General features: G+C 42.8%; 1 protein-coding gene and 1 long non-coding RNA gene across 6 annotated transcripts in view; one reads left to right on the top strand and one right to left on the bottom strand.

Annotated features, from left to right (window-relative positions):
• The window catches only part of SLC7A11 (solute carrier family 7 member 11), a 117,248-nt gene that overhangs the window by 93,411 nt on the left and 7,953 nt on the right, over nt 1–15,884 (bottom strand). For all 4 annotated transcript variants that reach the window (XR_010601354.1, XR_006174442.2, XM_042850336.2 and 1 more), the window contains exons 3-4: nt 14,320–14,435; nt 4,935–5,060 (exon numbers count right to left, since the gene is read on the bottom strand). Coding sequence is in view for 2 of the 4 variants with exons in the window: in XM_042850336.2 (XP_042706270.1) it covers nt 4,935–5,060; nt 14,320–14,435 (242 nt within the window). In the remaining 2 variants the exon portion in view is untranslated. The remainder of the gene's footprint in view (nt 1–4,934; nt 5,061–14,319; nt 14,436–15,884) is intronic.
• The window catches only part of LOC122173717 (uncharacterized), a 130,275-nt gene that overhangs the window by 45,123 nt on the left and 69,268 nt on the right, over nt 1–15,884 (top strand). The gene's annotated exons all lie outside the window — the stretch shown is intronic.

Consider the following 15,884-nt stretch of genomic DNA (forward strand, 5'->3'; position numbering starts at 1 on the left):
AACAAGAGTTACTCTCATTCTCTGCTATAATGTTACTGGGTTCAGTGTAGCTTGTAAGACTGCTCTGGCATTATGATGTGCTAGATTTTCTAGGAAGTTGTAAGCCTGTGCAGAATTCTGTTCAGTGTCCTAATCAAAGGGTCAAATCCTGAACTCCTTACTCATTTTTCACTCCATCTTTATTCATTTCAAACTCCTCATTTGTCATGTTACTGTAGCAGATATGGACTGGCTACAGAGCTTGCTTATACACACTAGATGTGTTTATACTAATATCCTTTAATGCTCCGTCAGGTATGGCTGAGGCAGGGTAGCTTTAAATAACGTATTTTCTCACACCGCGCCACCTAGTGGTTGAATGGTATACTACAGTACATGGTATAATAATATATTAGCATTCCATTACATCACTGAAGCTGATGTGAGTTTTGCCTGAGTAATGACTGAAAAAAATTGAAAGCCAGATTCTGCCAGCCTCACTCAGAATGAGAAGTTCTGTGAATAGCCTCACTGACAGCATATGGAGGTAGAGAGTTGTGGGGCTGTGAGAGGATAGAGTGGACAGAAGGAATGATTCAGGGGGACACCATTTAGCATAGCTGGTTTGAAACACAAGGCAAAAGCATCCTGGGAAGCCAATGTTGGGTGTGGGTCACATGGGGAAATCAATGGTTCTACTCAACATAAGTAAGGGTAATTGGAACTAGCCCTGAGCGAGGAGCTCAGGATTTGATCCGCTCCAAGGATATTAAGAGATGAGTAAAAAAAAATAGTATTTTTATTAATGTGAAAGTGAGAGGAAGGAGGAGGAGTAGCTATGAAGAAGAAAGCAAAACACATGAGATCAGGAATCTGTTGAAACACAAACACAAACAAAACAAAATGTGTTTTGTTTAAGACACGGTCCCTGGCTAAGGAGAATTTTAAAAGTGAACCATCTATGGCCCTGAGAAAATCAGAATCCACTGCTCCGTGAGAGAGAGTGTGTGTGTGTGTACACTGTGTTGTTGACCGCTTGTTTTTCTTATAGAATGATCCACCAGTTGTGATGAATTGTTCAGATTACATTTGGGCAGGCAATGATTAGGGCACCTTTCCTAGCCCTTTCACTTGCTAGGGTGAACAGTGCTGTTCTGTAAAAGGGCTGCTCATTCACCTGGGGCATTGCTAAACATTTTTGCTGCCCAGGATTCAGGATCAAGATCTTTATAGAATGACCACTGTGTTGATGACCCTCAGCATATTAAATCTGCTTTGGTGCACCAAGTGGAGGAGACCTCTAGGTCCAACATCTAAAAAGGCACTGCAACATTGTATTGTGAAATACATGAGTCCTGATAAATCACAAAAGACGTCAATGACTATCCCCTGCATCTTATGTAGTTCCCAGTCGTCGTGACCTTTTGTGTCACTGTTCTCCAACTTCAGCAGCCGAGAGAGTGAGATTGCCCATGTGCAACAGACTTCTCACCTAAAAAACCTCACTCACAGGCATTCACAAATCATCAAGAAAAAAAGGCTGCAATGATGGGTGAATAAAGTATCAGGTGTAGCTGAACTTGGAGTCACAATCACAAACTTGTACCCAGGTGACCTGCGACATTGGTTGCTCAACCTTGAATCCCAGGGAGCAAGGATGTTCAGTAACATCTCTCTTGTTTTTCTATAAAACAAGAGCTCTCTCTATGGTTACATGGAACATATAGACCATAATGGACAAAGATAGCACATCAAGATTTGAAAGATGTACAGCATTAATTGCAAGAAAACCTGCTAGATACAGCAACAACACAACTGCCCTCAGCAAAACCAAACTTGAAGATGAAGCCTCCATAATGAACTAGAAGGTGGCTATAGCTTTTTTTGAAAAGGGAAACCAGTAGAAGAAGACACAATTGATGGCACTGGTTTTGCCATTAAATAGAGCTGCCTGAAATCACTGAGATACTTACCTGTGGGCAAAAATGAATACCTAATTACTCTACAATTTTCCATTGGAAATTCATGATATTGTGACTCCTATCAGTGCTTGTGCTCCAGCCATGAATAACTAAAAGAACAGTTCTATTCTGATTTGAATGACATAACCAAATGTATACCCAGTGAAGACAAACTCATACTTCTGGTAGATTTTAATGCCAGAGTTGGAAAAGAGAAAAATGAAAAGGAGTGGTCTCCTCCTCAGCAAGTGTACTGAACACGAGTTTGTTATTACTGACACAATCTTCAGGCAAGCTGAGAAATATGAAACTTTGTTGAAGCATCCAAGATCCAAGCACCTGACTGACTATGTCATTACAAGGCAGAGTTATCAGGGATACCAAGATCACCAGAGCAATGTGAGGAGCAAACTGTTGGACTGACCACAGGATGATCAGAATCATTTTAAATTTACACATTGTTGCCCTTCATTGAAACAGTGCTGAACAGATCAAGCCGCAATTGAATATAGCAAAGTTGAGACATCCATTTCATCAAGAAAAACTAAGGGAAAACTCAAAGGAAAAAATTGCTTGCATTACATCATCAGCTCTCATTTTGCTCAATCAGCTTGTCAAAACAGTGTCAGAGAAGCTGAGACTGAATGAGGATTTAGATTGGGTCGGTGCACCATAGACATGATTTTTGTTGTTAGGCAGATTCAGGAAAAATGCACTGAAGAAAACTTGGAACTGTATGTTGTCTTCATGGATCTAAAAATAGTGTTTGACACTGTGAACAGAAATGGGCTCTGGAAAGTTCTAGAAAAGTTTGGCTGCCCAATTCATTAACACCGCATGTCAATTCCATGAAGACATGTCTGATCAAGAACTCTCAGATGGTGACCTCTCTAAACAATTCCCCACATCTAACAGGGTGAAACACGGCTGCATGCTGGCACCAGTCCTCTGTGGTCTCTTTTTGTAGCCATTCTGAATTATGCAAATGATAGCTGTCAAAAAGGAATATACATTAGGTACATAACTGATGGAGAACTCTTCAGTCTCTGAAGACTTGCTGCAAAGACAAAAGTCCTTGAGGTACTCATTTGTGAAGCTCTCTTTGCAGGTGTTTGTGCTTTACGTAGTCACACTGAGAGTGACTTACAGCTCATCCTTGAGAGGTTCTCAAAAGCAACTAAACAGTTTGGACTCATCAGCCTGGAAAAAAATAAAATCCTCTTCCAACCAGTCCCATCAACCACTAAGCCAAACATCAGCATCACTGGTACCAAACTAAAGAATGGCAATAACTTTACATATCTTGGCAGTAGTATCTTAAATGATAGTTCCCTGGGTCAAGAAATATCAAACAGAATACAAAGGCAAGCCAGGCTTTTGGAAGACTTTCCCGTAGTATCCTCAACCAGCCTAACTTCAAACTGTTGCCAGAACTGATATACAATGCTGCAGTGATAGCAACCCTTTTATATGGATGTGAATCATGGACAGTTTACTACAGACACATCAAGCAACTTGAAAGCTTTTACATGCATTGTCTTTGTTCTATTCTGTAGTCCTGCTGGCAAGACAAAGTGTCAAATATCAACATCCTTGAGAGAGAAAAAACAAACAGCATCAAAGTAATGATTATCAAAGCCCAGCTTAGATGGGCAGGTCAAGTTATCAGAATGGGTGGTAACAGATTCCCCCAAAACAGTTCTTTATGGTGAGCTGGAACTAGGAAAGTATAGGAAGGGCAGTCAACATAAATTCTTCAAAGATGCCCTTAAGCAGAATATCAACTCATGCAGCGTAAATATTGATGACTTTGAAGACACAGCCAACAACAGACCTGAATGGAGAGTAACTATCAATAAACATTGTAAACATTCTGAGAAAGACAGATGTGAAAAGCGGATTGAAAAAAGGGCCAAGTATTATGTCAAGTTTTTCAGCGGCATTCCTAGATGACATCTGCTCACAAACTTGCTCCTCACAAACTGGACTATAGAACCACAAGAGAATACATGAGATGCTGTGACATCATTGTTAGATATGATGGACAGACATACTGTGTTTTTGACCCCAGTTTGAGGCTATATGGAATACTGTAAAAGTATCTTCCTGAATTGATTACACATGAAATTCTTGCCAGATAGGATCTACCAATGAGCTTATTAAAATCAACGGCTCTTCTATCTCCCCTACTCTGAATGACTTTTTTGTGCTTTGTTACAGTAACATTTAAACAACGACAATATAGAGAGACTAGTGAACTCTTCCAACTTCCTTCACTGAGTCTGTATTAGCCCTGCTGTCTTGGTTTTATATTTATTCTTTCACTTGGTATTAGTAACATGTACATGAGCTTTGAATATAATCACATACGGGCAGGTCTGCTAGTTTAAACATCTGTAAAGGGCAACATCAGGAACAACATCTTTCTCCCATGCAGACACAATATTTTACCACAAGTATTTTAACATTTGGGAGCTACATTGCAAATTTTGATATGCTCATAACTTTGTGAAAATTTGTGAAATTCTGAACCCTGAACATTACTGTTGCTAATTCATAACATATAGTAGTGAACAGGGATAAGCGTTAATGCAGTTAAAAAACAAATTATCTCTGCCAGACGATTCTTAATGTCCAATTTATTAAAACATTTAGAGAAACAAGACATGCCCATCTGCCATTAAAACTGATTCTGTCTTTCTACAGAGAGTTTTCTCTTGAAATAAAAGTTTGGATGCTGAAAGGAGCAATTCTGTGCTTCTTCATTTAACATGCTGGATCCAGACTCAATATTCTCATTGGCATGCTGCTATAAATACCAGTTCATCCCAGTGTAGTTCCACTTCCAATCAATTGCATGACAGTACAGAGCTCAAGTTAAACAAGCAGAGACTAATTAAGAGATTTTGCTGGTATAAGCACTATTTGGTGGCAGTGAGGGTGGGGGAAGGGAGAGAAAAATCATTTAAAAAGCATTTACTTTTCAGTTCATACCTTTAATTAGCTGCATAACTCCAGGGACTATAATTATCAAAATTGCTACGAGCTTGCAAAAGGTAAGGAAAATCTGGATGCGAGCACTCCAACTGACACTCATGCTATTCAGGACCATTACCACTGCTGCAAGAGAAGAAGAGGTGAAAGTTAAACAGAAGTGCTCATCCCACTGAAGGCACCGTAAACTAAAAACTGAATAATGCTGAACAGCGGATTCTTACACATGAAAGAAAACAGACATCCTAATAACTTTTTCCCTCTGTTACCGCCTCACCTTTCCCCTCCCCATCCTATGCTAAATGCCTCTGCCGAACCCATCTTTCTGTCCCACTGCTCCAACCATCAATCTCTTCACTATCTGCCTAGCTCTTTCCACCTCAAATTATAGCTTGTCACTTACTCAGTGTCAGAATTGTTAACTGTTGGTAATGGATGGGCTGATATAACACTGCTTTTGATTAAAAAATTAATTGCACATCCCATCTCTCTGGGCCTCAGTGTTAATGTTGGCTTGATTGTAGATTTGCATTTTTAAAACAATAATTAATAATAAAATTAAAGCTTCTCACTCTCACTTAGGCTCTGCACAAATTTGCCTCTAGCTACATCTCAGCCTTTATTTCCACTTACTCTTCTTCTCACTATTTATCCTCTTTTAGGATTGTCAAGGCTGCTTCCCCACTCTGAACTTTAGGGTACAGATGTGGGGGCCTGCATGAAAACTTCTAAGCTTCACTACCAGCTTAGATCTGGTCCGCTGCCACCACTCTCGATGCTAATTCCCTTCCCTGGGTAGCCTTGAGAGACTCTTCACCAATTCCCTGGTGAATACAGATCCAAACCCCTTGGATCTTAAAACAAGGAGAAATTAACCATCCCCCCTCCTCCCTTCCACCAACTCCTGGTGGATCAAGATCCAACCCCCTTGGATCTAAACACAAGGAAAATCAATCAGGTTCTTAAAAAGAAGGCTTTTAATTAAAGAAAAGGGTAAAAATCATCTCTGTAAAATCAGGATGGAAAATAACTTTACAGGGTAATCAAACTTAAAGAGCCCAGAGGACCCCCCTCTAGCCTTAGGTTCAAAGTTACAGCAAACAGAGGTAAACACCCTAGTAAAAGGTACATTTACAAGTTGAGAAAACAAAGATAAACTAACACGCCTTGCCTGGCTGTTTACTTACAAGTTTGAAATATGAGAGACTTGTTCAGAAAGATTTGGAGAACCTGGATTGATGTCTGGTCCCTCTCAGTCCCAAGAGCGAACAACCCCCAAAACAAAGAGCACAAACAAAAGCCTCCCCCCCGCCCAAGATTTGAAAGTCTCTTGTCCCCTTATTGGTCCTTTGGGTCAGGTGTCAGCCAGGTTACCTGAGCTTCTTAACCCTTTACAGGTAAAAGGATTTTGGAGTCTCTGGCCAGGAGGGATTTTATAGTACTGTCCACAGGAGAGCTGTTACCCTTCCCTTTATAGTTATGACAAGGATCATATTACACCAGACACAAGGGGATGAGGATGCAAAGAACTTCCCAGCCATCTTTGGGAATTCTAGCACTGTTGATGGTGCTAGATGCACAGGCTTTGCAGTCCTCCAGTGCCAAGTTTGGGCCTGTGTCCAGCTCATATGTAAAGACAGAAGAAGGGGAAGGAAGGATCCTTTCATTCTCACCCCCAAATTGTGTGCCCTACCCATCAGGGCAAGTACATTCTGGTTCTTAATGGGTCACTGACTGACACAGAAGATGAACAATGAAGCATCTAATTCTATCCTGGTTATTCTGGCATATGTAATGATATGCCTGTAGGAAGAGAGGAGATAAAGAGGTATTAGTAAATGAATAATTATATAGAGTACAAAAACCTATTGCTAGACAAAAGAAAAAATTTCGGTTTTTAATCCCTTGCTGGAGAAAAGGGTGAATGTGATAGTGCAAGCCTATCAATTGATCCTCTCTCTGTTTCCATCTAGAGGGACTAATGAATCAGCTTTACATCAGAATCCTTCCTTACTCCAAAGCCTTCTTAGGAGCACTGGTTTATCTGGATTACCAGATATCTCACACACCACTGGATTTATAAAATCACAACTCAGGAGTGCCCATCCAGAGCCTGAAACTTGGAGCTTAGCAAATATTAACGCAGGTGTTGCAGGTCTGGCCTGTACAGACTCTCCAGCGGCTAGAACTGCTGTTTCATTGTGTGTCTTTACAAGTCGGCTCTAGGGCTACGGATGATGCTTAACCAGCAAAATGGAGCAAGGTTTTACAGAACTTCAGAACTGAGACAGTCTCTTTTGGGCTACCATAAAAACAAAATTGTCTGACTTCTGCAAAATCTCCTTGTAGTCAGAATATTTTGTGTTTTGCTTTATAATTCCTGTGTCCAGAGGTCGACCTGGCAACACATATAAAGTGCTGGGAGCCTGATTCACCTCGGTGACACCTGACACTGATTTAACTCAGTTTATTTAAGTGTTAAAAGTTCCTCCAGTTCTAAAGTGGAGTAACACAGTTCTGAATCAGGCCCTAAATCCTTACATATGTTGGATTGACTGGTTTTTTATCATATACTCTTTTACACTGTAAATTTTTGCAGCTACCCTTAAGCATTTAATTGAAAATTCAGCAAAATACATTTTAAACAGCAGATATACCTACACTGTGTAAGTCACTAAGAAATCCAATGCCAGGAGCTATTCTGTGGTTTATTTCAAATTTTCTAGAACTTTCAGTTTATATTTGTATTGTGGCTCTTGCACAAGACAAAGCACAGGCAGGGGGCACAATACAAATATAAGATGAAATTTTCAGCTTAGTATTTTAAACCTTCCATTCAGCTCATGCAGAGTTCAAGTTCCATGCCAAGAACATTTAGTTACACAACTCAGCACAGAGTAAGTAACATGAGCAATTCTGCCTCAAAGAGAACTGTTCTGTACTCACTGGTTTTTAATAAGGTGATCAACTTCCTGATATGCACCTGAGATTTTTATCAGATAGCAAACAACTAGTGAGAACTAGAGGGGAGAGAATGATAATTCCAATTCACACAACTAGACTGCAATAAAAGACCCGTTGTACGGCTGTGGCTGGCCCAGGTCAGCTGACTTGCGCTTGCAGGGCTCGGGCTGCAGGGCTACAAAGTTGTAGTGCAGACGTTCACTGCAGGGATCTCAAGCAAGGAGGGGTTCCGAGCCTGGGTTCCAGCCCAAGGCTGAACGTCTACATTGCAATTTTACAGCACTGCGACCTCAGCCCCGTGAGCCCAAGTCAGCTGACCCAGGGTCTGAGATTCAGTACCGCAGCTTTTTTATTGCAGTGTAGACATACCTACTGGTTTAGCTCATGCACAAGCCATACACACATAGGTGGGTCGTGTTTGCTTGAACATAATCTCCTCTGTTTGTAGCCACGTTAGAAACTCACAGATGTTTCCTGTGATCTCAGCCAAGGCAAAAGCAGAAATGGGGTGGCCAGCTACTTTGTGGCTGCTTAGTTGTGGGTTTGCAGTTGAACAGGAAGAGAGAGAAAAAAATGCAATTAAAGACTGAACACGCATGAGCCCAGTGTTGCAATCAGATCTGTTCAGGCACAGAAGATATCTATGCTACTACAGAGCCTGAGTGACGTCAGTGGCAATCTGCATGAGCCTAACGGTATGTCTGTACTGCAGTGAGGAGGTGTGATTCCCAGCATGGACAGACAGACTCACACTAGCTTTGCTTGAGCTAGTGCACTAAAAGTAGCAGTGTGGACATTGAGGCACTGGCTCACACTAGACACCCAAATCCACCTGATCCCTGGGTCTGAGCTCAGGTGACCAGTCCAAGCTGCCAGCCATGGCACAATGTCCACACTGCTATTTTTAGCACACTGGATCTAGCAAAGCTAGCACAAGTCTGTCTACCTGTGGTATTTGTACCTGTGTTTTATAACAGCAGTGTGATTTTAGAGGAGAGAAGGGAGAAGATAGTGGAGAATAGAAGCCATGAAGGAAGACCTGAGCAGGATGTGGAAGAGGATATAACAACTGTGCCAATTATCAAGATAGGAGCTGTATCCCAGATCAAGGATGATTATGTAGCATCAGAGTTGTTTGTGTCCATGCATCGATCCTGCCATCATTTGCCACCATGACAATGAATTGTGGCATGGAGATTCGTAGGGCACCACTGCCTTATAGACACCTTGAGAAACACCATGAACTGTTTGCAGAGCCTATGCTACAGGCAGGGCCGGCTCCAGGCACCAGCATTCCAAGCAGGTGCTTGGGGCGGCAATCTGCAAGGGGCGGCAGTCCGTATGTTTATGCCCCCCCCCAAGCAGGGCACCGAATTGCTGCCCCGCACAGCAGGGGCTGTCTGTGTGCCATTAGGGCAGCATGCACGTTTTCACAGCGGCAGCAATTCAGCGGCAGCTTCTATGTTCAGCTGCCCACAGCGGCAATTCGGCAGCTTCTGTCTTCCAGCTGGCTCCAGGGCTGCCCAAGCAGATCAAGCAGTCCCTGGGCCAGTCGCCCCGGCCGCTGCTGGGGCAGTTTGGGTGCGGATGGGGATTCAGGGCTGGGGATTGGTGTACGGGGTGGTGCTTACCTCTGTGGCGGGGAGGCTCCCTGAAAGTGGCTGGCACATCCCTCTAGCTCTTAGGCAGAGTGGCTCTGTGTGCTGTCCCTGCCTGGAGGCACCGGCCCCGCAGCTCCCATTGGCTGCTGTCAGGGCCGGCTCCAGGCAGCAGCGCAGCAAGCAGGTGCCTGGGGCGGCACGTCCAGCTCTTTGGCGGCAATTCGGCGGCTGGCCCCTCAGTCCCTCTCGGAGGGAAGGACCTGCTGCTGAATTGCTGCCGAAGAATGAAGCGACAGTATAGCTGCCGCCAAAGTGCCGCCTATCGCGGATTTTTTTTTTTTTTTTGTTGATGCTTGGGATGGCAAAAACGCTGGAGCTGGCCCTGGCTGCTGTTCCCAGCCAATGAGAGCTGTGCAGCCAGAGCTTGTGGCGGGGGCACGGAGCCCCCCTGGCCTTCCCTCCCCCAGAGCTGCAGGGACACGCGGAGCTGGATAGGGAGCCTGCCAACCTCGCCACCCCTTCCCCCCACAGCTCTAGCAGGGGTCCCGGGCCTTCCCCACCCCACAGCACCCACGGCACCCCCAGACCACCCCCCAAGCCCAAGTTTTAGTCAGGTCCCGGGCCGTGAATTTTTGTTTACTGCCCGTGACCTGTCCATGACGTTTACTAAAAATATCATTTGCAATTGCCATACTGGAAAAAGAAGTTAGCAGGATTGTGTAAACTCTGAAATAATGTAAAATGATGATTTGGCCAAAGAAAAATGTCAGGGTTTAGTTTTTTTTCCCCGCAGGAAATATTCCCGGAACAATATTGCCTGTGTTTAGGAAGGGGTATATATCTGGGGTATTTGATGATGGGGCAGAACTCAAAGACAGGGGAAATTTGAGTCCTCTTTAGGGTGTCAAATACTCAGAGTAGCCCCAAAATACACATAAACAAGTTAAAAACTCTTAAATCATACATGAGCAGTTGATCTGTTCTCAGACTCTCAGCTTTGTATAGCTGAAACCTCTTTACCTGCTCATTTGATATGGAGACCAAGTGAAGTGATTGGATATACAGTATAAACTGGGCCATTTCTACTCAGGTTACATAGTAATAATACAGTTCAATACACTTATATAGTGTAATTTATCCCCAAGAATACACACACACACACCAGACCACTATGCACTGTGTGTATATAGCACTCTCTCGCTCTCTGATTGTGCTAGAATTGAAACTGCATGTAATATAGGCCTTTTGGCCCTGCAAAGTCTGCAGCCAAGGGACCTATGATTTGAGGGAAATACAAACGTGAAGGAGACGCTCAGCTTTCATTTAAGAAGAAACAGTATGTTTCTAGCCCTCCTCCTTGCAAAGATCAACTTGAAAAACACAAATTGACATAAAATGATTGCTAAGGGTAGGTCTATACTTACCTCCGGGTCCAGCGGTAAGCAATCGATCTTCTGGGATCAATCCCGGAAGTGCTCGCCGTCGACGCCGGTACTCCTGCTCGGCGAGAGGAGTACGCGGCATTGACGGGGGAGCCTGCCTGCCGCGTCTGGACCCACGGTAAGTTCGAACTAAGGTACTTCGACTTCAGCTACGTTATTCACGTAGCTGAAGTTGCGTATCTTAGTTCGAAGTGGGGGGGTTAGTGTGGACCAGGCCTAAGTTTGAAAGGAAGAGGCAGCTGGGTTCCACTTCTGTAAGCAGGAGACTGGGGCAGAGCCAGGGAAGAATCTAAAGATTATCCCCCATACAATCACTTTTTATGTATAATGAATTAGTTAAGTTTGGGGTGTATTCCCAAAGAATTGTCTCACTAACCCTCACTAAAATCCTTAGGCTGGCCCTGTGCATAGAGGTCTGATAATTGTGGGCAGTAACTGATTACGATGGTAGACACAAGTAATTTGCTTCCAATGTCTGCCCAAAATTACCAAGGTTTGGTATGACTACAGAGCGTATTGTGTGTCTAGCATGTTCTTTGGAGCTATAAAATAATAAATAAATAATGGAATTTTAAAATTGATACATTGTCCAGGAGCTCAGTTTTAGCTCTCATCTGAAATATGGCAACTGCAGCAGCACAGTGCCCCCTAACACAATATAGGAACTCAGTTTTAGTACTGCTCTAAAGGAAACTACCTCACTTTCTGAACCATTAACATAATTGTGGACTTTTCTGGGAATGTTCCCATCCAAATACTAATCTGGCCCAACCCTTATCATCTTGTAAATCTTGCTTGCTCAGAAGATCAGAGGGCAAGATGGTAAGAACAAAATCTCTCTCATTACTAACACATAGTTCCATGATGCTTCCAACTATTTTATTACCATCTGAGATGATAAAGATAAGTTGGGTGAGCCAGAGAGCTGCAAAGAGCAGTCTTATCACTCTGCATAATCAGCCATGGCAGCATACAGAGAAAAGAGACACAGAACTGGGTGAGAAGGACAAAGATGGGGTAGCTGACTTGCAGTTTGACTTAGGCTATATCAAACCCTTGAAAGGAAACAGAGACTCCAATCTGGGTGGAGAACTTTGTACACAACCATACTACTACTAATAATAATAATAATAATTAAATACACTAGATAATTCTGCCCATAGAAGAGTCACAGTCAGACTTTCAGATCCCTGGATATATGTGCACTATCTGCTATAATATGCAAAATGCTACATCATTACAGAAAAGTAAACACTAAACCCCATCCATCAGTGTTTCCCTTGACATCTTTGTTGGTCATATTTACAAGACTTTCTCCAGTAATCTCTAGTTTCAGTGAGGCAGTAACTCATCCTACCCGTTTTGCACAAAAACTCTCTTTTGGTCACCATAGCAACAATTTGCTGTTGACTCCAAACTCCCCTCAGGGCGTCATTATTTCAGGATAACTCCACCCTCCTGCCACGCTGCTTCTTTGCTTAATTACTTCATGAAATCCTGGCTTATCAGACAGATTTTCAATTAAATTAAAAGTAATAAAAATACTATTTTAAATTCTTCACTCTTTGTGCTGGAATTACACGCACTTAACAAAACACTTTAATGGAGTCACCCCATAATGTTCCTTCTGTCTCAGTGACCTTGAAGTTCTCGAACATCTGTCTTACCCTTATCTTTTCCTGAAATATTTTAGGCAGATGTAATTATAAAAAAAGTAATTAACCCCCAAAACTCAAGCCCTTAATTCAATTACTCATATGGTTTCTGCATAATTAAAATATAAGCAAATGTGGTCAGATATAGATTTTTTTTTTTAATACTGGTGGAAAAACACTTCTACAAATAACTTGTTTCTTTATACTGGAGACTGGAAGTTCAATCTATCTCCCTATATAAAGAAAAAGTCATCTGATTCAATTACCTGTGCAAAACAAAAGTATCTTCCTGTGTGACATTTTACACTGTGTTGTCTGAACTCCTTTTTCATTCCTTTTATATTGTTTCAGATATATGTGCTGCCCAAATTAAAAAGAGCACTGTTCCTAAGGTTCAGTAAACACTAATGTAGGTGCTACCTATGTGCCAGCTGAATAATAGGAAAAAAGACTAGGAGGGGCTGTTCCCATTGTGTGTGTTGGTGCTATACATTAATACCTGCACTGCTCTGCACCCACTGCGATAAGAGATGGTCGAGTTCATAGCTTTACTGAAATACTGGCTAGACCTGGGCAGGAAATGGTTTTTGTGTCCCAAAAAACTTTTTGAGATTTCAAAAAATTTCCTGTTCCATATTGAAAGGCTTCAGTTTTGTCCCAAAGTTTTTCACCATGAAAAATGAGCTTGAGAGACCCTCCCCAGAAAAGCCTATTGGTTAGGGCACTCACCTCTGATGAGGCTTCAAGTCCCTGCTCTGTCCTGACTGCGGGCTACTGGGTATTCAGGGTGGGTCTCTCTCAATCTCTCCTCTTGCAGCTGTTCCAGTTTGTGTAATTAATTAAATATTCAATGGACCAGAGAGAGGGCAGGAGTGGGATCAGGGCTGCGACAGGGAGATGGAGCACGGGGTGGTGGTTCAGGGGTGCAGGCTCTGGGCGGTGCTTACCTCAAGCAGCTCCCGGAAGCAGCAGCATGTCCCCCCTCTGGCTCCTATGCTGAGGCACACCACATGCTGCCCCGTCCACAGGCACCATCCCTGCAGCTCCCATTGGCCACGGTTCCTGGCCAATGGGAGCTGCCGGTGCAGCGCTTGAGGCAGGGTCAGCATGCAGAGTGAGCTCTCTGCCTACCCCTATATATAGGAGCCGGAGTGGGATACACCGCTGCTTCCGGAAGCCGCATAGCCCCTGACACTGTTCCTTGGCTGGAGCGCCAGAGCAAGGCAAGGCCCAGACCCCTCTCACCAGTGGGACTCGAGGGCCAGATTAAAATGGCTGGCAGGCCGGATGTGGTCCGCGGGCCGTAGTTTACCCACCACTGCTATAGCCCGTTGGTTAGGGCACTTACCCAGGACTTCAACCTGCATCTCCCATATCCCTATGATAATAAATAGACCTGAAGAACAGCTCTGTGTGAGCTCAAAAGCTTGTCTCACTCATCAACAGCTGCTGGTCCAATAAAAGATATTACCTCTCCCACCTTCTCTCTCCAATATCCTGGGACTGACATGACTACAACACCGTGGCATACAATTAATATTTAATTATTTATACAACGTGAAGCAGTTCCAACAGGAGCGACTGAGAGACCCACCCCAGAATACACGGTAATTCTGTAATGGTTCACATCAAGGCACTACCTATTCAATGTCTGACTTATTTTAATTATTTTCTACTTTAACATTACCTTCACCCTTCTCCAAAGCTTAAATTTGATACTTACTGATGCCAACAGCTGTAATAAGCTTGATTGCTAGGTCTGGAATTTCACATTGGATAAAAAATGGTTCCAAAATATAGCGTCCAAATGCCAAGGATATCACTGCTGTAGCAGCAGGGCTAAGGTAAACAGAAAGAAAGAATCAAGAAATGATGGTTAATCTACACCAGTGGATAAACAATGTTCACACAGGATCATCTTCATTATCACAAAACTGAGTTCAATTTAACTGTGGTGTGTCCTTCGTAACTGTGTAAATCCACAGTGTCTGAATATAGTGGAGGTTCTCAGGAGTACATAATCACTTATGCTTTGCTCAGATGCTACTGAACTATCATCATCACTTTTATCAACATGGACTGACTTATGACTTACCTGTTGTACTACAGTCAGAAATAACATGCACTGGAGATTTATGAACACAGTCTTTGTTCATTCCCTTTAAGTCAAATAGGATCAGGTACCAGATAATAGCTGGTATTTAAATCCAACTTTATAGAAGTTTATGTGGATAGAATTTTAATGTTTGCATGCATCTCATTCTTCACAAGAGAATTTCAAAGTTTAGAGATTCTGCTTTATTCAGATAAGCGTCTGTGAGGAGACAGACAGACAGATCTTGGGACAGACCTGTCCTCGCTTACAGACAACCCCCGAACCTAAAGCAAATACTCACCAGCAACCACACATCACTGAACAAAACCACTAACCCAGGAACCTATCCTTGTAACAAACCCCGATGCCAACTCTGTCCACATATCTATTCCAGTGACATCATCATAGGACCTAATCACATCAGCCATACCATCAGGGGCTCGTTCACCTGCACATCTACCAATGTGATATATGCCATCATGTGCCAGCAATGCCCCTCTGCCATGTACATTGGCCAAACCGGACAGTCTCTACGCAAAAGAATTAATGGACACAAATCTGACATCAGGAATCAAAATACTCAAAAACCAGTGGGAGAACACTTTAACCTGTCTGGTCATTCAGTGACAGACCTGCGGGTGGCTATATTACAACAGAAAAACTTCAAAAACAGACTCCAACGAGAAACTGCTGAGCTAGAATTGATATGCAAACTAGACACAATCAACTCCGGTTTGAATAAAGACTGGGAATGGCTGAGCCATTACAAACATTGAATCTATCTCCCCTTGTAAGTATTCTCACACTTGTTATCTGTCTGTACTGAGCTAGCTTGATTATCACTTCAAAAGTTTGTTTTCTCTTAATTAATTGGCCTCTCAGAGGTGGTAAGACAACTCCCACCTGTTTATGCTCTCTGTCTGTGTGTATATATATCTCCTCAATATATGTTCCATTCTATATGCATCCGAAGAAGTGGGCTGTAGTCCACGAAAGCTTATGCTCTAATAAATTTGTTAGTCTCTAAGGTGCCACAAGTCCTCCTGTTCTTCTTCTTATTGCACAATGAAATGTGCAGAAAGAAAGTACATATTACAGAGATGGGTGAGGTGATTTCAAGAGCAGGAGATAGCTCACATCAATATATGCAAGACCAGCTTAATAAGGGATATGCCTCCTCTTCTTTTTAAGAC

Source organism: Chrysemys picta, chromosome 5, assembly GCF_011386835.1.
Source record: "Chrysemys picta bellii isolate R12L10 chromosome 5, ASM1138683v2, whole genome shotgun sequence".
Lineage (NCBI taxonomy): Eukaryota > Metazoa > Chordata > Testudines > Emydidae > Chrysemys > Chrysemys picta.